Source organism: Vipera berus, assembly GCF_964194415.1.
Source record: "Vipera berus genome assembly, chromosome: 1".
Taxonomy (NCBI): Eukaryota; Metazoa; Chordata; class Lepidosauria; order Squamata; family Viperidae; genus Vipera; species Vipera berus.
In genome coordinates, this window is record NC_138202.1 from 128,685,516 (window position 1) to 128,707,889 (window position 22,374).

Here is a 22,374-nt window from a genome sequence, read left to right on the forward strand (position 1 = left end):
GAAGCAGGCAGGCAAGGCACGGAGATCCGGAGACCTGCTGATGATTGGGGAGGTTTGGGCACCTCCCCAAACCTCCCCAAACGTCGGCAGGTCTCCGGATCTCCTTGCCTTGCCTGCCTGCTTCTTTCCGCTGCAGAAAGAAGCAGGCAGGCAAGGCACGGAGATCTGGAGACCTGCTGATGATTGGGGAGGTTTGGGCACCTCCCCAAACCTCCCCAAACGTCGGCAGGTCTCCGGATCTCCGTGCCTTGCCTGCCTGCTTCTTTCCGCTGCAGAAAGAAGCAGGCAGGCAAGGCACGGAGATCCGGAGACCTGCTGATGATTGGGGAGGTTTGGGCACCTCCCCAAACGTCGGCAGGTCTCCGGAGATCCGTGCCTTGCCTGCCTGCTTCTTTTGGGGAGGTTTGGGGAGGCAGGCTGCTTCGTTCCGCGGCGGAAAGAAGCAGGCAGGCCTCTGTCGCCGGCGGCTGGATCCGTGCTCCACAAGCCTCTGCCGCCGGCTGGATCCGCGCCCTGCCGCCGGCAGAGGCTTGCGGAGCGCGGATCCAGTGGGGGGGGGAAAAGCCCTTTAGCAGGATTTGCCTGCATGCCGGCGGAGGCTGGATCCGTGCTCCACAAGCCTCTGCCGCCGGCTGGATCCGCGCCCTGCCGCTGCGGAGCGCGGATCCAGCCTCCGCCGGCGGCGGAGGTCTAGGGGTAGTGGGGGGGGCCCGCGGACATAGATGGGCTCAAGTGGAAGCCAAGCAGCCCTCCCGAATCTGGGCTTCTGGACGGAGCAGCCGGTGGTGCGTTTCAAAAAGCCAGATAAGGCAGACAGGGAGATGAAGAGTTCAACCGAGTTTCCTCTTTTGTTCAGGCTCCCCCGATCAGACAAAGAACTAGCCAGCGGCAGGTTTCTCCCCTTTTCCCTCCCATCTCTCTTCCCCCAACCCTTGGGTCCCACAGCAACTCACGAACTCCAGCCGCCCCTTCTCCTTCGAAAGGTCTAGATCCCGAGATAAGATATATACAGAAATATACATAAAGAGAGACGGACGCAGGCTGTTGGTTTCTCGCCTCATCCCACGCACGCACGAGGGGGAGAAACAACGCTCTGGGCGGCAGAGTCTTGGAGAAAGAAAAATCGGCTGCAGCCTCGGGGTAGGCTTCTCCGGGGGCGCCGCCGCGATTCTGCAGGGGCCAGGTAGGGAAAACTCGCCGGGGAAAACGGGTGCCGTTGCAGCGCCCGGCGAGTTTAAAAGCAGCGGGTGCAGATGCCTGAACAAAAGAGGAAACTCGGTTGAACTCTTCATCTCCCTGTCTGCCTTATCTGGTCTTTCAAGAGGAGGGTATTCCTTTCACTTCTTGAACTTTCCCAAAGACTTGCAAACTTTTCCAACCATTACTTCCAAGGATCTTTGATGGGGAGAGAAAGCACGGGTGAGCGATGGGGAGAGAAAGCACGGGTGAGCAATGGGGAGAGAAAGCACGGGTGAGCGATGGGGAGAGAAAGCACGGGTGAGCGATGGGGGGGAAAGCACGGGTGAGCGACTCCGCTCCCTCACCTCACCTCCGGGCCGGGCTTCTCGCCGGCGGGCTGGCTGGCTGGTGCTGGTCCCCGGGCGAGGAAGCGAGGAAGCGGGCGAGCGGCAGCGGCATTTTCGGGGCGGCACGGGTAAGCGATGGGGAGAGAAAGCACGGGTGAGCGATGGGGAGAGAAAGCACGGGTGAGCGATGGGGGGGGGAAAGCACGGGTGAGCGATGGGGAGAGAAAGCACGGGTGAGCGATGGGGAGAGAAAGCACGGGTGAGCGATGGGGAGAGAAAGCACGGGTGAGCGATGGGGAGAGAAAGCACGGGTGAGCGATGGGGGGGAAAGCACGGGTGAGCGATGGGGAGAGAAAGCACGGGTGAGCGATGGGGGGGGAAAGCACGGGTGAGCGATGGGGAGGGAAAGCACGGGTGAGCGATGGGGAGAGAAAGCACGGGTGAGCGATGGGGAGAGAAAGCACGGGTGAGCGATGGGGAGAGAAAGCACGGGTGAGCGATGGGGAGAGAAAGCACGGGTGAGCGATGGGGGGGAAAGCACGGGTGAGCGATGGGGAGAGAAAGCACGGGTGAGCGATGGGGGGGGAAAGCACGGGTGAGCGATGGGGAGAGAAAGCACGGGTGAGCGATGGGGAGAGAAAGCACGGGTGGGCGATGGGGAGAGAAAGCACGGGTGAGCGATGGGGGGGAAAGCACGGGTGAGCGATGGGGGGGGAAAGCACGGGTGAGCGATGGGGGGGGAAAGCACGGGTGAGCGATGGGGGGGGAAAAGCGGCAGCGGCATTTTCGGGAGGAGCGGGTGAGCGATGGGGGGGGAAAAGCGGCAGCGGCATTTTCGGGAGCAGCGGGTGAGCGATGGGGGGGGAAAGCGGCAGCAGCATTTTCGGGGGCAGCGGGTGAGCGATGGGGGGGAAAGCGGCAGCGGCATTTTCGGGGGCAGCGGGTGAGCGATGGGGGGGGAAAGCGGCAGCGGCGGTTGTTGGGGGCGCAGCAGGCGAGGCAGCTTCTCTCAGCAGCCTGTTCCGAACGAAGGGACAGTTCTTTTTTTTTGTTGACTGGAGTATAAGCCGAAGTGGAGTTTTTCAGCCCAAAAAGTGGGCTGAAAAATTCGGCTTATACTCAAGTATATACGGTATATTATCAGGCCAACTTTGAACACTGTCTTTTACAAGACACTTCATAAAGATTTCTACTAGTGCATTTGGATTTCAGTAACAATGGATCTAGGTGTCTTTGGATAATCTGTCATAACTGGTTTATGATTGTAACCATTGGTGCTTTTCCTTCCCCTTCCTCTTGGGCATATCTGGAAGCACTGATCTATTATTTAATCTGAGATTGCCACAAATAGCATAAATGTTCCCCCCTTTGGAAAATGCCAGAGAGGGAACCTAGATGTTTTTCCTAGTGAAATGAAATCAGTCATTCTTTGTCATGTAGGCACATGATAAACTGGGTATTTACTTAAGAATATCATTGGAAACCCTGTAGTAGAATATAAGGCATATATGTGGCCTAATAGAAAGTAGCAGAATTAACCTTTTAGAACACACTATTAAAAAAGAATCAAAAAGAAACAGTTCTGTTGACCCTAATTTTAATTTTACATTTTTAATTTAGTAATATTAGTTAAAATAGTATTGTCCCAAAAGTGTTTTTTTCAAGAGGCAATTAGACTTTCTTGTTTTTCTTTGAAGACGTTTCACTTCTCATCCAAGAAGCTTCTTCAGCTCTGACTGGATGGTGGGGAATAGAAAGATTTATACTCCTTCAAGACAGCTGGTCATTTGCATTCTTTTAGAGAGTCATTGAGGCCACTTGGAGGTTTACCTTTGTCCTCAGGGTCACCTGAGTAGTGCCACACCCATTTGCACTACTCGGATGATCCTGAGGACACAGAAAAACCTCCAAGTGGCCTGAACGACTCTCTAAAAGAATGCAAATGACCAGCTGTCTTCAAGGAGTATAAATCTTTCCATTCCCCACCAGAGCTGAAGAAGCTTCTTGGGTGAGAAGTGAAACGTCTTCAAAGAAAAAACAAGAAAGTCCAGTTGCCTCTTGAAAAAGCACTTTTGGGCAACCATGACCTGGATGACTGAGAATCTCCATAGATATTTAAAATGGTATATATATTTTTAAAGGGGGAGGAAATTTCTACAAGTAAGTGTATTATGAAGCCATCCTATATGTAGTAATTAACTCAACCTCTGTGTATATGTCTGTCGATACTTAGCAAAAATCATCCTTTGCAAGAGAAAGATATTACTACTGGGTTTCTCCGAAATTAAGGCCTACCACAAAAATAAGCCCTAGCTTGTTTTTTGGGGGTGGGCTTAATATAAGCCCTACCCCGAAAATAAGCCCTAGTTTTGGGGTGAGGCACACCTAAAAAGCAAGCTAGGGTGGGGTGTGGAGCTGCCCCATGCGCCCCGCACCCGCTTACCTTGCAGCCAGGCCTCTCCTCGCCGGCCCACTTCTTCTGAAGCGTCTTTTGCAGCCAAGCCTGCATTTCTCAGTCACAGGCCTTTCCGGAAGGCCTCTGCAGCCAAGAACCGAGCTATGGATTCAATCCGTAGCTCAGTTCCGAAAGTCTTATGCAGCTGAGGACTGAGCTAAAGATTGAATTCATAGCTTGGTACTCAGCTGCATAGGCCTTCCAGAAAGCCTGACTGTGGAAGAAGAAGTGGATCTGCTGTGCAGGGCTGTCGGTGCTGGAGGTGAGTATAAAAGACACCCCCTGAAAATAAGACCTGGTGCCTCTTCTGGAGGCAAAAAGAAAAGAAAAGACCCAGTCTTATTTTCAGGGGAAACATGGTATGTTCCGGGAAGCTCAGAAGTATAGACATATATACCTGCACATAAACTGAAGTAAAAGCATAAAGGGAAAAAATCTATAATTTAATAAAAACTGTACATATTAAGTGGGACTGGAAAACTGACCAGATTTGGATACTGAAGTGAAGAGAAATAAAACAGTATGTGCACAAAATAACATTTTATTGCAAGTTCCATTTTTTTCCTAATTTATAATTGGAATCATGAATATAAACAATGTGCAAAAATTAAGTGTTTTCACTGAAAGGCTGGACTAGTTCTTGACAAATTACATGCAGAAATTACAGCTCTTGTATAAACTATATCTACCTGATTTCTTCCCAATGCAATCCCTTTTGGCCTGCATGAAGTCCTCCTTGGGTCTCTTGCCTTTTTCTAAGAAATTCTTCTCAAAGATACAGCGTGGCAGCAGGCAAGAAGCAAGTAGGAAACCTCCCCCCCCAACCAGCTTTTAATCAGGTTACATTTAAGTCCCATCTTCTGTTCTATTGGTTATTTATGTCAGTTGCTGAGGACTCGTACTTTAATTCACATACCCATATGCTGTAGTTGTCTTAAAGATGCATTCTTTTTAACGTGTAAATTTCAAAAACATCTTTTTATTTTCTAATGTTATATGTAGGTATCAAGAGACCCCTATAGATGGCCAACCACCTGCACTGCCACCGAAACAGTCTAAAAAGAATAGTTGGAACCAAATTCATTATTCACATTCACAGATAGAATTGGATAACCATATAAATGAAACATATGATGACGATTCTTCCTCGTCTCCTGAAAAATCTACTGTAAGATTTTCCCCCCACACTCGTTTGATTTGAATAGATTAATAACAATAGGGCTTATGTACATTGTTTTCAATTATTGTAATTTATAAATCTGTTAAATGATACTTCATGTTAATTTGTATTAGCTACATATTAGAGAGACAGCTTGATGTAGTGATTAAAGCATCAGGCTAGAAACCAGGAGAGTTCTAGTCCTGCCTTAGGCACAAAGCTAGCTGGGTGATCTTGGGCCGGCCACTTTCTCTCAACCCTAGGAAAGAGTCAATGGGAAATCACTTCCGAAAAACCTTACCAGATAAACTGCAGAGATTTGTCCAGAAGGAGAAAAAAAAAGCTATATATTTCTGTTTCTGCGCACAATTCTTTCCTAGCCATGGGATACTATGGTAAACTGCAATCTGCAAATCCCAAATACTGAGTCCCTGTTTTTGAGCATTCAGCCATGTCTATCTATCAGGAAAAGATTCTCCTTCCTCTCTACGTATCTCAGAAAGCTGAAAGACTCTGAGAAGCAGAAGGGCTCAACCTAGGTTTGCTGGTTTGTTTTCTACTGTATCTCAGTGTGTTTAAAATCAGATTACATATTCTCTTTCTTTATGCCCTTTGTAATTTTCTGCTTACATGATCGTAACTCCATGAAAAACAATTGAGCTCCAATTATTAGAAGAGGAAACAGTTTAGTAATAAGAAATTATAGATCTTTCTAAAATTCAGCTGTGGCTCTTTAATAGAAGTTGGCATTAGTGTAAACAATACTTAGTTTGAGGGGTCCTTGGTGCTCTCTGAGCTTGCTTGTTTTCTTGCAGACATTTCATTAGCCAAATTACTTTGTTTTCATTTTCAGCCAAATGGTGGGATTCCTCATGACAATCTTGTTCTAATCAGAATAAGACCTGATGAAAATGGCAGATTTGGTTTCAATGTAAAGGTATTAAGAATTTTATTATATCTTTGGCTACTTTAATACTTAGAGAGGGTTTTATTTTTACATTTTTTCATTATTTATGTTTCTTTCAAAAGGGTGGATATGACCAGAAGATGCCTGTCATTGTGTCTAGGGTGGCTCCCGGAACACCTGTAAGTCTGATCAAAGAAAGTTCGCAATGATATATATGGTTAACATTCAATACTTTGTTTATTTTTTTATTTCTATACAACTATTTCATAACAGCGAATTCTGATGCATCATTTTAACATTGGAAATGGAAGCTTGGGATGTAAGAATTATAATTTACTTTATCTAATCAGAGGAAAACTTTTAAACTTCCTAGTTCTTAGGGTTTTTTAAACAAAATACTTTATTGTATTATAAGATGCAAGTTATACATTATATAATTTGGATTCAGTATTTATGTAATAAGGGCAGTGCTTGCTTAACTAATTGAGACTTATGATCTCACTGTTGCCATAGTTATTAAGCAAATCACCCACAATTGTTAAGTAAGACTGTGACTTGTGATTTTACTGTTGGTGTCTCCATTGACTGCTTGTCAGAAGCCAACTGTAAAGCATTGAAATGGCAGTCAGGTGACCCTGGGATGCTGTTGTCAGTCCACTGTTTGTTAAGTGCCAGAATGTTGGTCTTTTGACTGCAGGGATGCTGTGACAGTAGTAAATGCAAGGACCAGTCATAGAGTTACTTTTTCAGCACCATTGTAATTTTAAACAGTCACTAATTGAGGCAGTCATGAAGCGAGGACTGCTTATATTAATTAACTAGAGATTATTACTACTATGATGATTTAAAAAACTTAAACCTTTAAAGATTAAAAAATATATCACTATTAACTATGATTTCTGAAATGATAACGTTAATGAACATAAGGTTATTTAAATTGTACCTCTAGAATCGAGTGTAGCATTAATACCTGCAAAGTGCATTACATTATTTTATTATATAATAAAGTTTTCTATTTTAAGCTTAATGCTTAATATTATGGTCTTTGCTTTATTGTTACTTGAGTTTTATGTACATTAAAAAATAAAAATAAAATGGAACATAAAAGTAAAAGAAGTTGCTCGTAGAAGTAGATAAGTATTTGGTTTATAATTTCCCCCTTCTTTATACTTTTATCAATTTGCAAGATTTACAGATGGTCCCTTGATTTATAACCGACCGCTTAATAACTGCTTGAAATTATAATGAGACCATAATAGGTGCTTTATGGCTAAAAAGCACTTCTGGCTGTCCTAATCTGTTATTTCACGCACCCTTCCCCACATTCACAAGACCATATTTTGGGCACTTGGCATCAGCTCGTCTTTTGGATCAGTTGTAGCACCCATGGTCACATCACTGTGATTTGCAAAGTTTTTTCCAGTTTCTGGCCAAAAAAATATTCAGAAGAATGGGTTCTTGTTTACTACCAACATGCTTGCTTAACGACCTAGGATTCACTTAATGATCATGTAGTGATTACATTAAAAAATATAAAATCTGGTCTGGTCATGTTGCTTTGATTTACTATCATAATGACGACTAGAAATCCAAACTCAGTTGCATTTGTAAGTCAAGGACTACATTTGTAAATATTTAGGTCCCCTCAGATACTTGTGTTAAGTGATTATTTTTTACCTTGCTCCAATTTCCCATCTCTATAAGATGCTATGAAATGTTTAATATGTTGGAAACACAGTGGGTAAGGTGAACATTGTCTAAGAATGCAACATAAGAATCGTATGGAAAATGTAGAGAAAAGGTTTTTCTCTCTAATACAATATTTGGGGGGTCTTCCAATAAAGCTAAATTCAAGGTGCTGGTTACGACCTATAAAGCCCTAAATGGCATGGGTCCGGGTTACTTACGGGAGCACCTGCTGCCGGCATCAACTTCCCTTCGTCCAGTGCGCTCCCACAGAGAGGGCCTTCTTAGGGTGCCGTCGGTCAAAGAGTGTTGACTGGCGGCCCCCAGGGGGAGGGCGTTCTCTGTGGGCGCGCCAGACCTTTGGAACCGTTTACTGGTGGAGCTCCGGACAGCTCCCGACCTTCGCTCCTTCCGACGTGACCTAAAAACATATTTATTTGAACAAACCGGCCTGGTCTGATGGGTTTAGGGGTATTTTAACGCTTTGTATTAATTTATTGAATTGGGCTGTTGTATTTAATATTTTTTTAATTTTTATATATTGTATTTTATTGTATTGCCCTGTACACTGCCCTGAGTCCTTCGGGAGAAGGGCGGTATAAAAATTAAATTAAATAAATAAATTAAATAAAATAAATGCAGGGAACTTTAGAGGGATAAAGAAAAATAAGCACTTTTCAGGTCTTTAGATATGATGATGCCCACTTACCGTATTGTTCTGAACCAGCCTGCTACCGGCCTTGCAATAAGGCAAACCCCTGTTCAAACAGTAGAGACTGGAGAGCGTCTAAGGCTGGAAAGCGTCTGCCAAGATTTATTACTCAAACAACAGAACAAGAAACAAAAACACTGGAACTTGAATCCTCAAACGGAAGGGTTGCTTTCAGCAACCAGCCCTTCCCCAAACACTCCTTTTATTTAGAGTTCAGGGCGTGGCCTCCCTGTGCCTCCTCCCGAGGAGTCCCACAGCCTTTCTCTGTTTGTTCCTGCTCGACTGCCTCCTGCGTCGGGCGTCCTTGAACAGGGCCAGCTGTGGGTCATCATCCTCCGCACTATCGGGCTCACGCAGCTGAGAAGAGGGCCCCGGCTGGGGGCTCTGCGAAGCCTCCAAGCCATCATCAGCCAGTTCGTCTTCCACACCCTCCTCCTCCCCCTCATCTGAGTCATCCGAGACATCTGAGCCGGCTGCCGGACCCACAGGCTGGCCCTGAGTCACAACACGTATATACTTGAGTATAAGCCGACTCGAGTATAAGCCGAGACCCCAATTTCACCCCCAAAAACTGGAAAAAGTTATTGACTCGAGTATAAGCCGATCCGCCGTTCTGCAAGCCTCCGCCGCCGGCGGAGGCTGGATCCGCGCTCTGCAAGCCTCTGCCGCCAGCAGAGGCTCGATCCGCCATTTTGCAAGCCTGAATACACAGGAATACCCTGTGTGGCCGCGGCTCTCGGGGAAGCCCTGGCTGTCCGCTTCCTCGCTCCACGCTGCCATTCGGGGCCCGCGCGTTCCCCGGGCAAATCGCGGCGCCCAGCAGGCGAGGAAACACGCCCGCTCCAGTCGCCCCCCCTTCCCTCAGGAGACGTGAAGCAAGTGACCGCCCGGAGCTTACCGAGGACTTGCGCGCGGCCGAGGCTTCGGTGCTTCCAGGATCACACGCACCTCTCCCAAGCCGCCGCCGTCCGGAGACCTGCCGAAGTTTGGGGAGGTTTGGGCACCCCCAAACCTCCCCAAACGTCGGCAGGTCTCTGGACCTCCGCGCCCTGCCTGCCTGCTTCTTTCTGCTGCGGAAAGAAGCAGGCAGGCAGGGCGCGGAGGTCCGGAGACCTGCCGACGTTTGGGGAGGTTTGGGGAGGTGCGCACCTCCCCAAACCTCCCCAAACGTCGGCAGGTCTCCGGACGGCGGTGGCTTGGGAGAGGTGCGCGCGATCCCGGAAGCACCAAAGCCTCGGCCGCGCACAAGTCCTCAGTAAGTTTTTTTGTTGACTGGAGTATAAGCCGAAGTGGAATTTTTCAGCCCAAAAAGTGGGCTGAAAAATTCGGCTTATACTCAAGTATATACGGTATTTAGATTCTTTTAAAATGATGTTAACACAAATTGGTGGAAGGCAGGACGTCCATAGCTACTAACCTTGATATTTGCTTTAAAGTAGCTTATTTATCATTGTAATTCAGTTCCCTATTGTATTAAATAGATTCTTCTGTGCTTTGCTGGTGAGCAATCAAAATTTCTATTTGTGATGGTGTGAATATTAAACGATTACATCAGGGAACTCTTAAAATGTTACTGTACAATTTTCTCTTTATTAGTTCTAATTATTTGTTAAATTTATTTGTCACCAGGTGGCTTACAATAATAAAAACAAATAAAATGAAAGTATAAACAGAACAGAAGTAAAATAATAAAACCATAAAATAAGCAATGCCAAAGCAACACAATAAGATTATTTTTGAGTTTATTATTTCGATATGACATAAACTGGATTGTTTAACAGCTGTATTTAGATGTGTAACTCTGAAGTACATAATATTATGATACTGATTGTATCCTTCTGCTTTTCCTCTTCAAACACAGCAATGAGGGAAATATTAAAAGCTCCTGTTATTGAATAAGTGTAGTTCAATATGTTTTTGATAAATTATGGTTAGGGGAGACAAGTCAATTTCATAAAGTATTATTTGAAGCTTGCTTTTCTTTTTGTCCAGGATCACATGCTGCTACAATCTGCAATTGATTTAAAAAAGTGAAAACTTCCAAAATCTTTCCCACAACTACTCCAGTGGGCAGAGTATATTAAACAAGTATGGGCATTTGTATACTGGACTATGATTTAGCATTCTATCTAATTCTTCAGTATGTCCATTTTGTGTTTTTAAGCAGTTAATTTAAAAAGAAAAGGCACTTCTCTTATCAACTGGAGTAAAACTTTATTTCATGTTGCAGGCAGATGTTTGTGTCCCTCGTTTGAATGAAGGAGACCAGGTTGTACTGATCAACGGCAGGGATATATCAGAACACACCCACGATCAAGTTGTTATGTTTATTAAAGCTAGCTGTGAGCGGCACTCAGGGGAACTTGTACTCCTAGTTCGACCCAATGGTGAGTAATTTTACCTGTATAAAACATGCTTCTTTTTTCCCTGTTATCCTATGCTGTCATTAGAGCATTTGTTGTGAGATTTATTCTGCCTATTGTCCTTATATATTCATTGTTTTAGTGTGATTTAAATTATCAGCTGCTCTTCTATATAAAAAATAGCCAAATCAGTGTTTGCCCTCTAATAGAGTGCACATTGATTAAATAGTTCAGTGAACATTATATAATTGTCCTAATCTGCTAGTTCAAATGTTGAGACTGTTGAATGTTCTAGATATGACAAATTAATTCAACATAAACAACCTAAGAAGGAATTTGCTTTCATCTTTATGCCTTATTAGGGGTGGCGCAGTGGCTCAGTGGTTAAGATGCTGGGCTTGTCGGCTGGAAGGCCAGCAGCCAGGTTCGAGACCCGAGTGCCACGTGTCCCAGCTCCTGCCAACCTAGCAGTTTGAAAGCATGCAAACACAAGTAGATAAATAGCTACCACTTCATTGAAAAGATAACAGCGCCCTGTGACATCACACTGGCCACATGACCACAGAAATGTCTTCAGAGAGCGTAGGCTCAGTGGCCTTGAAATGGAGATGAGCACTGCCCCCTAGAGTCAGCAACAACCAGTGGAGTAAAATCTGCAGGGATTCCTTTATCTTTTTTTTATTATGCCTTATTACTTTGGAATAATTGTTTAGTTTGAAAACATTACTTAGAATTGTAAATAGGTCTACATACTGTATACATTTTTAAAAGAATTTGGATTATAATAGAATCTTATGCAAACTAAACTTAAAGAACATATAGAGAAACTAAGAAGTACAAGATAAAGGAAAGGTAAAGAGTAAAGAAAGAATATAATAGAGAGAAAAGAGATATATAAAGAAATGATTTTGAACATCACAAAAGTATAAACAAATTTAGTAACTCCACCCTATCTAAATTACAAACATTTATCTATTCATCCCATCATTATCTATAAGCAAGATTTTCTTTTGGGTATCTTCTGTTAATTTGTTTAAAGAAACATGTACATCCATAGTTATCATCATGGCTTGCTGCTTTGTATTCCTCGAATTAATACATGAATAAGTTTTCTTTCTTCCCCAGCCCAAATCTAAAGCTGTCCTGGAGAACTTTATATAAAGAGAACTTTTCCTGCTTGTTCATTAATCGTTTTATGTGTATGTCTGATATATCTTTTCATGTTACTTTTTCCCCTAAAAAAATCCAGAAATATTTGTCTTTTCACTAAAGAAGTTCCCTGGAACATTTTGCTACTGTTTCATTCTCTTATTGTGATATTAACTGAAATGGGAAACTAGAAATTACAAATATGAAATATGCATCAAATCATAGATTTTTTTCTAATAGTTATTTCTCTTATTTTACTCAATTTTTATTATCCTTAGAGAACTTCCTTTCTTGTCTATTTCCTGCTTCTGATCTTTTCGTAATTGTTTCTTTTATTATTTGTACCAATATATTGTTGCTCATCATATTGTTCTTAATGAAAGTTACAGACCTTTGTGCTTTCATCATTTTGGCAAAAATTCCACTTTTTAAAAAGAAAGCTTCCTTTACTTTTTATAGCTGCTTTAGCTTTGGGCAATTAGTGTTCCAAAATTAAGAATGCTGTCTTATATTCATTTCTTTGGAAGCAAGCCTCATTGAACCAAATGTGACTTATAGTCTGAACCAGTGCATTTTACATTTAAGTATCTCATTTTTAATTTTTTCTCTTAAGCCAGATGAATATAATATTTTCTTAATAAGCTTCTGTGTAACCCATTGTGGCATCTTGTTGGCTGGGTATGAGATACTTAATTCTGGTTTATTGCTCAGTGACAATATAGGAACATTTAGTAGAAGAATATAACCGGAAATAAAACGAGCTAAGCAGGTTGAAATTACTGCACTAGGTCAACAAGCAAGAGAGTATAACTTTAATCCATTATTTGTGTATGTGTTTTGAATTCAATTTTCTATATCATGGCCATGAGAAAGAATGTGTTCTATTTTAACTCGCCAAACTGCTAAAAGCAGCATTAGTTTAAATGAAAGAGTTTGAAATTAAAAAGCAAAAACCATAATTTCCACCTCCACATTTTTCCAGTTTTGTTTTTGTTCTAACCAATACTAATAAAATATGCTTGTTTTCCACAAATACTGTCTGGCACATAAGTGTCAAACGCATGCTGTTTCAGATAGGAAACATATGGAGGATAATTGTTAAATGAGAATACCATGAAATCTAGTAAAAAATTACAACCTTCCTTTTCCCCTGCTCAAATCTTGGGCAGGAGATTCTAGTCTACTGTGTGATTCCTAATGTAAAGGGTGAAAGGAATCCTCTGAAGCAGATTTCAAAACTATAAGAATATAGAGAAAGGAATTACCTGAAATACCTGCATTTCTAGTGGACTAGGCTATAATTCCTTCTGGGATGGCTTATTCTGAATGTCATACGTTAGTCTGAGCAAGCCCCGAGCCATCTGGATTTCATAGTTGGCAAGAAGCCTCTCAAAGACCCTGGGATTCTGTGTTCTTCACAAGCAGATCCTGATAACCTGTGTGAGGTCTAGTTTGTTCCAGTATTTTCTAGCTGAAGATACAGACTGAGTTTAGATACAGAGTAATGGCATCTGACTGAAGGATGTAGATTGTTTTATCAGTCAAGTCTTGTCATCATCTGGCTGAGGCTTTATTATTGCTTTGCAGAGAGGTTTGAAAAACTAACGGAAGGCTCCATGATGGGTAGTGGTAAATCATGAGTAAATCATTTAAGATTCCTAATATGGAATCTCTAGATGTGAGGAATGTGAGATGAACTCACGAGAGATCGATGGATCGTTAAGGTGCTTCCAAGTAAAAGAGGCAGGATGCAGAGATGCAATCATTATGAAGCTTTATTCATCGATAGATTATATAGAAAGAGCTATATGGCATGGAGGCATCCATGCTTGTATGATAGAGAGAGAATGCATGCATGAGAGAAAGAAAGAACAAGAACAAAGAGCAGCCCCTGAGCAGAGGTATTTATGGGGGGTCTCAGCCCCTCCCTAACCATAAAACACTCTCGCCAATGGGGCTGTAGGGGCCTGGGACCCCTGACTCATCAGTGGAAGCAAAGAAGCCTCTTTGCTTCCATCTGATGACCTTTTTGGGTAACTGCCATGGCTGGCACAAAACATCTAACAAGGAAGGGCTGAGAAAGATCCCATGCTCCTTGGCATCAGGACTAACGTGATTGCAGGTCAAAATCAAGGCCCACCTGTAGAACGGTCAAGACCTGAGATGTACATCCTGACCCTATTCGGAGCATTTTTCAAGTTCCAAGAATAGTAAAAATTTCAAGAATAATATACAAATATGTTTGTTTGCAACCTGTCTTTATTATTTTTACAAATAACTCAAGGCGGGGAACAATATCCAACACACCTTCCTCTGTTTTCCTCACAACAACCACCCTGTGAGGTGAGTTGGGCTGAGAGACAGTGACTGGCCCAAAGTCACCCAGCTGGTTTCCATAGCTAAGCCGGGACTTGAACTCACAGCCTGCTGCTTTCTAGCTTAGTGCTTATCAGTCGCTGTCTGATAATGGGGAAATGGGGAAGAAAGGTAGAAAAAGTTACAGTTCTTATCTGACCATTTTAGACAAAAAATTCAGCAGTATGCTGCCAGCTGAGTAAGATGGAGAGAGCCAAAGGCAGTTGGTTTCTCATGTAAACTATTATAATAGCTCTACTTCTGTTCTCTCATGTTATTTTGAAGCTCATGTTTCTAAGTTCCTCTGCTGATATATTTTAATAATAGTCTGCAGCAAAATATTGTATACAAAAAGGTGCCACTTAAATCCAAACAAAAAAATCAGTATTCTCACACCTCACACAATACTTTTATACCATGCTGTAATGTTGTGTTCTCAACAAAAACATTACCTAAATATATTTGTTTCCAAAGGAATACAGTTTGACTCCTTGTTTTAGTAATTCTGCTACTTTCGGTTTATTATAGCTATTTACGATGTAGTAGAAGAAAAGCTAGAAAGTGAGCCAGATTTCCAGTACATACCTGACAAGTGCCCACTTGATGGAATTCACCATGATGATAATGCTCTGAGAGAATCAATGTTTCAGCTGGCAGAAGGGCTTATCACTGGAACAGTCTTGGCTCAGTTTGATGTAAGTAATGTATTTCTAGAGTTTATGTTTGTGTATGCACTTTCCAGTTGTGAATTTTGGATTTTTAAAAAGCCACAGATTCAATTTAGATTAAGAAATGCCTGGCAAAATATTTGCATTGCTTCATTGAAATTATTTTCTTAGATTTTTATTTTTTATTTTTAGGATAGCATAATTATCCAATTAATCTAAATCTTCACATTGAAGGCAAACGTTTTTAATAAACTTAAGTTTCTCTGAACTTTTCCTAGCTAGTATTTTATACATTCCCTCTTGAATAAAATAGGAATATTATTATTATTCAGTGAATACAAAGTTACTGCAAAGCTATATAATATCTGTATCTAGTACAAAATATATTGAAATGTAGATGTGCAAATGTAGATCAGATATTGCCTTGGTCTAATCTAAAATATATGCTTTAAGACCGAGGTAGATAGTGTATTTTTGCAGGACTGCACTTTCAGTTTTATTCATTCATTTGTTCTTTAATTTCTGACATTGGAAAAAGGCCACATCTGTTCAGAAGTAGTTTGAGAAGATAAAAGGGAGGAAACAGAGAGAAAAATGTACTCGGAAAAAGACTGGCCCAACTCATCAGGAGGACTTTAAACTAAAATTGAGGGAGGAGGGTGACCAATCGACAGAATCTCTAGAACCCAAACCCAATCATAAATCCCAAGAAAACAAACAGTGAGGTGGGCAGAGATGGGGAAAAAAACATTCAGGAGGTGCAGGAAACATACCCACGGACAGGCATAAAAGCCTTAAATGGCAAACCAATCTTATTTCATTCTTCGACAAAGATAGACCAGCAAAATACTGTGAACATAGTATACTTATACTTCAGTAAGGCTTTTGATAAAATAGACCACAACCTACTCCTTGGTGGAATAGACAGCATTACCACTAGATGGATCTGTAGCTGGCTGGCAAACCGTACTCAGCGAGTAGTCCTCAATGGCACTACATCCACATGGAAAGAAGTTAACAGTGGGGTACCACAAGGTTCCGTCCTAGACCCAGTACTCTTCAGTATCTTCATCAATGACTTAGATGAGGGAATTGAAGGGGAACTCGTCAAATTTGCACATGACACCAAACTGGCAGGAGTAGCCAACACCCCAGAAGACACACTCAGGATCCAAAAAGATCTTGACAAACTTGAACAATGGGCCCTATCCAACAAAATGTTTCAATGTGGAGAAAAGCAAAGTTTTACATTCAGGCCGGAAAAATCAAAGGTACAAATACAAATTGGGTGAGGCCTGGCTCAAAAACAGTAACTGTGAGAGGGACCTTGGAGTCCTAGCGGACGATCACTTGACCATGAGCCAGCAGTGTGCAGCAGCAGCCAAAAAAGCTAATACAATCCTGGGTTGTATACACAGAGGCATAGAATCAAGATCACACGCAGTATTAGTACCGCTTTATAAAACCCTAGTAAGACCACACCTTGAATACTGCAGCCAATTTTGGTCACCATATCACAAAAAAGATGTTGAGAGTTTGGAAAAAATTCAGAGAAGAGCAACTAAGATGATTAAAGGACACTAAAACATATGAAGAACGGCTGCAGGATTTGGGTTTGGCTAGTCTAAAGAAAAGAAGAAATAGGGGAGACATGATAGCAGTGTTCCAGTATCTTGAGGGGCTGCCACACAGAAGAGGGGATCAAATTATTCTCCAAAGCACCAGAGGGAAGAATGAGAAACAATGGTTGGAAACTGATCAAACAGAGAAGCAACCTGGAATTAAGGAGAAACTTCCTGACAGTGAGGACAATTAACCAGTGGAACAGCTTGCCTTCAGAAATTGTGGGCGCTCCATCACTGGAGATTTTTAAGAAGAGGCTATAGACAGTCACTTGTCTGAGATGGTATAGGTTCTCCTGCTTGAGCAGGGAGCTGGACTAGAAGACCTCCAAGGTCTCTTCCAGCTCTATTCTATTCTAAATGGTACAATAGTGGCCTATCTTGTGTGGGAGGACTTTTCTACAGTTTTTCATGTTATTATTGCCATCCATCTGGACTGTTGTAACATGTACTTGGAGCTGTCTTTAAAAACTATTCAGAAGGTGCAAATAGTCCAAAACATAGCAGCCCATGAATTCACTAACAAACACAGGGCATTGGGAGCACATTACACTTGTGCTGTGAACAATAAATGTGTGAGTGAAATTTAAAATGTTAATTTTTATTAATAAAGCCTTTTAAGGCTTAGCATCAGGATACGTTTAGGACCACATTTCCCAACTAGAATTGGCCCAAACTGTATGATTATTTCAGAAGAAGTGGCTGGTGGGACCCCACTCTTAGGAAGTGAAAGAGACAGAGGTTAGAAAGTGACAATGCTGGCTTTTGGAAAGGTCTCCTGGCTGAAATTAGGTTGGCCTCATCCCTAATTGCCATCCACAAACAACTTAAAACAGGTGTTCCTATAGTGTTCAGGGACTGATGCCATTTATTATTTTTGTATTTTTTTTAAATCTGTACCGTTGATGTTTTATATTGATATATACAATTAAGGGTCTTTTAACTTACATTGCAATATAAATGCAATGAACAAAAACAATTTGTACTTTATGATTTATAGGCAGGAACATATTGTTGTGAATTATGTTAGCTGAACATGCTGTCTCATTACTGATACTCTGTTTTTGTTATCTAATCATTTGTTGCTATTTAGCAACTTTATAGGAAGAAGCCTGGGATGACAATGTCTTGTGCCAAATTACCTCAAAATATTTCCAAAAATAGATACAGAGACATTTCGCCTTGTAAGTACTTTTTTATGTGTAAGCAAACACATTGTCTTTAGTTGTCATTTGAAAAATTAAATGTTTGTCTTTATTTCAGATGATGCTACACGGGTCATTTTAAACAGTAATGATGATTACATCAATGCAAATTATATAAATGTGAGTTGACATTTACATTTTTTTCTTTATTTTCTGTTTCCAAGGTAAAATAGCTCAACATTTTAGATGTAAAAACTATAAAAATAATTATCTGATTTACTTCAACAAGTTACAAACTGGCCAAAGTTCCTGCATTCACTATAAATGCAGAAACTCTTGTATATATTTTAATATATTTCCTAGCCTTGTCTTGAAATGAAATTTGATCTAATTAAGAGCATGTAAAGTTTTGACATCTCTAAACATTTTTTGCAAATGTCTTTTATTTTTAGATGGAAATTCCTTCTTCCAGTATAATCAATAAATACATTGCTTGTCAAGGTCCTTTGCCCAACACTTGCCCAGATTTTTGGCAGATGACCTGGGAACAAAGCTCCTCGATGGTTGTTATGTTAACCACTCAAGTGGAAAGGGGCAGAGTAAGTCCTCAATTGAAACTTTTACAACTAATAGATGCCAAGAGGCTGGCTTTTATTTAGAAATTTGTTCTTTCTAAACTGTGTCAGTATTTGAGATTGAACTATAACTTGATTAAATATTTGGTATTGGTCATTTTTAATATTTTCTCAAATTGAATGGGGTAAAATTGAACATTAGCATGCAACATAGATCACATTTTATAATAGTGCTACGATGGTATGCTACAGCTCTTCATTAAAATGGGAAAAAAATGGCATGTTACCTTGCCAGGGTCCCATGTTAAATTAAATTGCTGTACTATACTGTTCACTCTTTAGAAATATTCACTACTAGAAAAACTGTACTCGTACCATACATTCCCAAGAAAGTTGTCAAAATAAATTATAAATTGACTAATTAAGTATAAATTAGGTAATTCTTTAAAAATAGAAAACTAATTCTTAGTTTAAGAATAAGTTTTAAAATAACAAATTATGAGTTAGTTTGAAACTTCTTTCCTGAATGGTCAGATCTAAAATATATGATGACATGACTAAAAGATTTAGCCAAGCCATTCAATTCAAAAAGTAATCTTAAGACATTGCATTAGGTGCAGCTTTATATGTTGATTGAATATTCTGGTTGTTCCTCTGAAATAAAAAAATAAGATTTTTTTATCTGTGAGAACTCTTCTAATATATTACTACAGCTTCTATGTTCAGAGAAGACTTTCTTTTGGTCTGTCAAAAGCCATTTTTACAAGTGACAAGATAATGCCATTTTTTTTAGCTTACCCTAGAAAGTGCATTGAATTAGTTCCTGGACAACATTTAGAAAGCCAATAAATGCTACTGCGTTGTTAAAAGATTTTGGAGGAGGCTAAGTCCAGTACTAGTTGACTGCTTTTTTTGAATCTTTTCCAGAATGCGAATAGTTATGCAGCCTGTATTTAATAATATTCTATGCTGAGCTTTCCATTTATTAGCAACTGCTTTGAGCAACATGTTGCAGAGTGAACAAATTAGTAATATCAAATTCAGTATTGTGATGGAGAGCCGGTTTAGTGTAGTGATGAAGGCACCAGGGTGGAAACCAGGAGATTATGAGTTCTACCACACCTTAGGCATGAAAGCAGTCTGAATAACTTGGGACATTCAGCTCATGAGTTGCTCAGGCTTGGGTGACAAACCATTCAGTCAATTCCTGTTGCAATCAATGGATCAATATTTGGTTGATCACCCTCCCACCCCTCCAAAAAGCAGCCCTACACTTGCAAGGAAATACTAAGAAGAAGAAAAAAATCAGTATTGTGATGATACATAACAGTAATGCCAATCAGTTTCCAACAGTTTGAAAAGAATGTGTTCCTATATTAAATGTAGTTATAAAATGTGAAAGAATTTTATCCAGTTAAGCCAAATCTAACATGGCTGTCACTAGGATTGATCATCTGAGGAATATAAAAATGCGTTATTATATAATTATTATTTTTACTTTATCCTACTAGTTTCTAAAAGTGACCTGCATCATTAATATAAATTCCAGGCTCAGTTATGTTGTATGTTGAGGACTACTTGTATGTAGAAAACTTTTTAATAGAAGTAGCAATAATAATAATATTGAGAAAATCGCCATCAGTCAGTTGCAAAAAGCTGCTTTCATCCTGATACCTTTAACACCAATAAACAACATATCTCAGGTCTCTGGGAAGGATTCGATAGGTGGATTAAAAAATGCCAAATCTAGTCTGAACATCTAGCTGACTCTGTGACGAGCCCTAACAATAATAATAATAAAAATCTATTGACTTTAGGTAAAATGTCATCAATACTGGCCAGAGCCTGGCGGAAGCTCTTTATATGGAAATTTCCAAGTCACCTGCCATTCAGAAGAAGGAAATCCTGCCTATGTCTTCAGAGAGATGACATTATTTAATTTAGAGGTGAGACATTCCATCTAATTGATCCAATTTTGTGAAATCCAGTACCTGAAGGCAAATGATGGAATTGGTTGAACTATGTGTCCTTGGTGTTCTTCAAGTTTGGTTGTTGATTGTTTTCTTGCAGACATTTCATTACCAAACTAAATAACATCATCACTTCTAGAAGGGAATGGGGCTGGCTTTCATTTATATACCAGTGGCTTGCCCTGTCAGTGCTGTGGGATGGTCTGGTGGTTTCTCAATTAGCCTGTTGTTTACTGTCAGCTTGTTTGTCTGAGTTGTTGGTTCCTTGACTGGAGTATTGTTTACTTCTTGATCGTTGGTCTAATGTCACTCTTTGAATTCAACTCGCCATATAACTTCATTTCTTCCATATCCTTTTTACTTTTTTTTCCCTGTCACAATGGAGAGATTCCTAAAACAGCATACTATTGCTAATATTTTATTCCAAACAAAGGACTATTAATACATTATCAGAAATTAGATTTTAATTATTTTGCTATTATTTATTCTTAAAGAATAAATAATAGCAAAATAATTTTTTAAAGTATAAGAAATACTGATGTTTGAACAAAGCTATTAATAATAGCAGTAACAAGAAAGGTACATTAATATTAGCAGTACAAGAGTTAGATTTAGACATAAACTAAAGAAACTATAACCAGGACCTCAGAGAGAGGGGTAGTCTTTGACTTATGAACGTTCGTTTAATGACAGTTCAGAGTCATGATTGCCTTGAAAAAAATGGCAATTCAAATATTTGGCAACCAGCTTACAGATACAATGATTGCCACATCTTGCAATTCTGTGATCACAATTTGCATCCTTCCCGGCTGGCTCTGAACAAGCAAAAGTAAATTGGTGAACGCAGATTTGCTTAACAACCAGAGTGAATTGCTTAATGACTACAACGATTCATTTAACAACCACAGTAAAAATGGATGTAAAGTCAGTTTTGGTTAAGTGATGACTCAGCTGTCTCACTTAGCAACTAAAATTCTGCTCCCAGTTGTGGTTATAAGTTGAGGACTACCTGTAGTCTGAAGGGGCCTTTCAAAATTTGATTTTTTTTTTCATTTGTTATAATTTTTAAAATTTTCATATATGAAAGTTTTAAGATGCAACATACTTACTTCATATGGTCTTGTGCTTCCAGCAGTAATTGAATGATATATGTTTTTGGAAATGCTCAGAGCATTACAAAATCACTCAATCTGCTATCTACTTCATAAAAAAAAGAGGAAAGCCATTATCCATGAGGGCCTGTTCTGTTTGTCCACTTCCCATCTGAAATAGATGCAAAAGGCCTTCAACCTGTGGACAGAGGAAAATGCCGCTCAGCAGAGTAATCTGTGAAAAGGCGCATGCCTTTCTGTTTGAGCACAGAGACATTTGGCCTTCAGAGCCTTCGACGTTGCTCCTAGCAATCCTGGTTGCCCATCCAAACCTGGAAAATGGCTTACCTGCTGTCCAGCGCTGCCTCCTTGATCCAACCAATGAACCTTCTGTTGATGACTTTTCAAGTCCAACACCAGTTACTGTACCTGGGTTTCTTTTTAATCATTGATTTTTGGAGTTAAAGACATCCTGGTTTAACTTTCAGAGTCAAATTCTGAGGGGGCCAGTATGATGTAGTGGTTAAGGTGTTGGATTAGGAGTGAGGAAATGTAGGATCTTGATCTTTAGTCGCAGAAGTTCATTGAATACCTGGGCCATTCACTCACCCCAGTCTACTTCAAGGGGGGGGGGGAAAGAGAGCATTTTGTTACACGATGTTTTACAAATATAATTACACCTACAACAGCTGGTCATTTTCAAAATGCAAGAGGCAACATTTTCTGTGGTTTTGAGGTGAAAGAAAAAGATAAGTGCTCCACTGATCTCTTATCAGAGACTGAAGAAAGGTGAAGTGTTGATAAGAGTGAAGTGCTCCAGAACTAGATTATCTCTCTTCCCATAGACCGAATGAGTTTTTAACTCTTATTTTGTTATTCATGTCTGAACATTGGCATGCAGTCCCTATGAATACCAAGGCTAACTTGTTTCAGTTTTATCTCTAAAGGGAACTTCATAAATTCTTATTTAAAATCAGCTCAACAGTATATA

At 40.7% G+C, this 22,374-nt stretch overlaps 1 protein-coding gene across 6 annotated transcripts in view; it reads left to right on the top strand.

Annotated features, from left to right (window-relative positions):
• Positions 1-22,374, top strand: part of PTPN4 (protein tyrosine phosphatase non-receptor type 4) — a 114,920-nt gene that overhangs the window by 76,532 nt on the left and 16,014 nt on the right. For all 6 annotated transcript variants that reach the window (XR_014024967.1, XR_014024968.1, XM_081316515.1 and 3 more), the window contains 9 exons: positions 4,984-5,149; positions 5,994-6,077; positions 6,170-6,226; positions 10,676-10,832; positions 14,841-15,007; positions 17,696-17,786; positions 17,866-17,927; positions 18,200-18,346; positions 20,140-20,268. Coding sequence is in view for 4 of the 6 variants with exons in the window: in XM_081316515.1 (XP_081172641.1) it covers positions 4,984-5,149; positions 5,994-6,077; positions 6,170-6,226; positions 10,676-10,832; positions 14,841-15,007; positions 17,696-17,786; positions 17,866-17,927; positions 18,200-18,346; positions 20,140-20,268 (1,060 nt within the window). In the remaining 2 variants the exon portion in view is untranslated. The remainder of the gene's footprint in view (positions 1-4,983; positions 5,150-5,993; positions 6,078-6,169; positions 6,227-10,675; positions 10,833-14,840; positions 15,008-17,695; positions 17,787-17,865; positions 17,928-18,199; positions 18,347-20,139; positions 20,269-22,374) is intronic.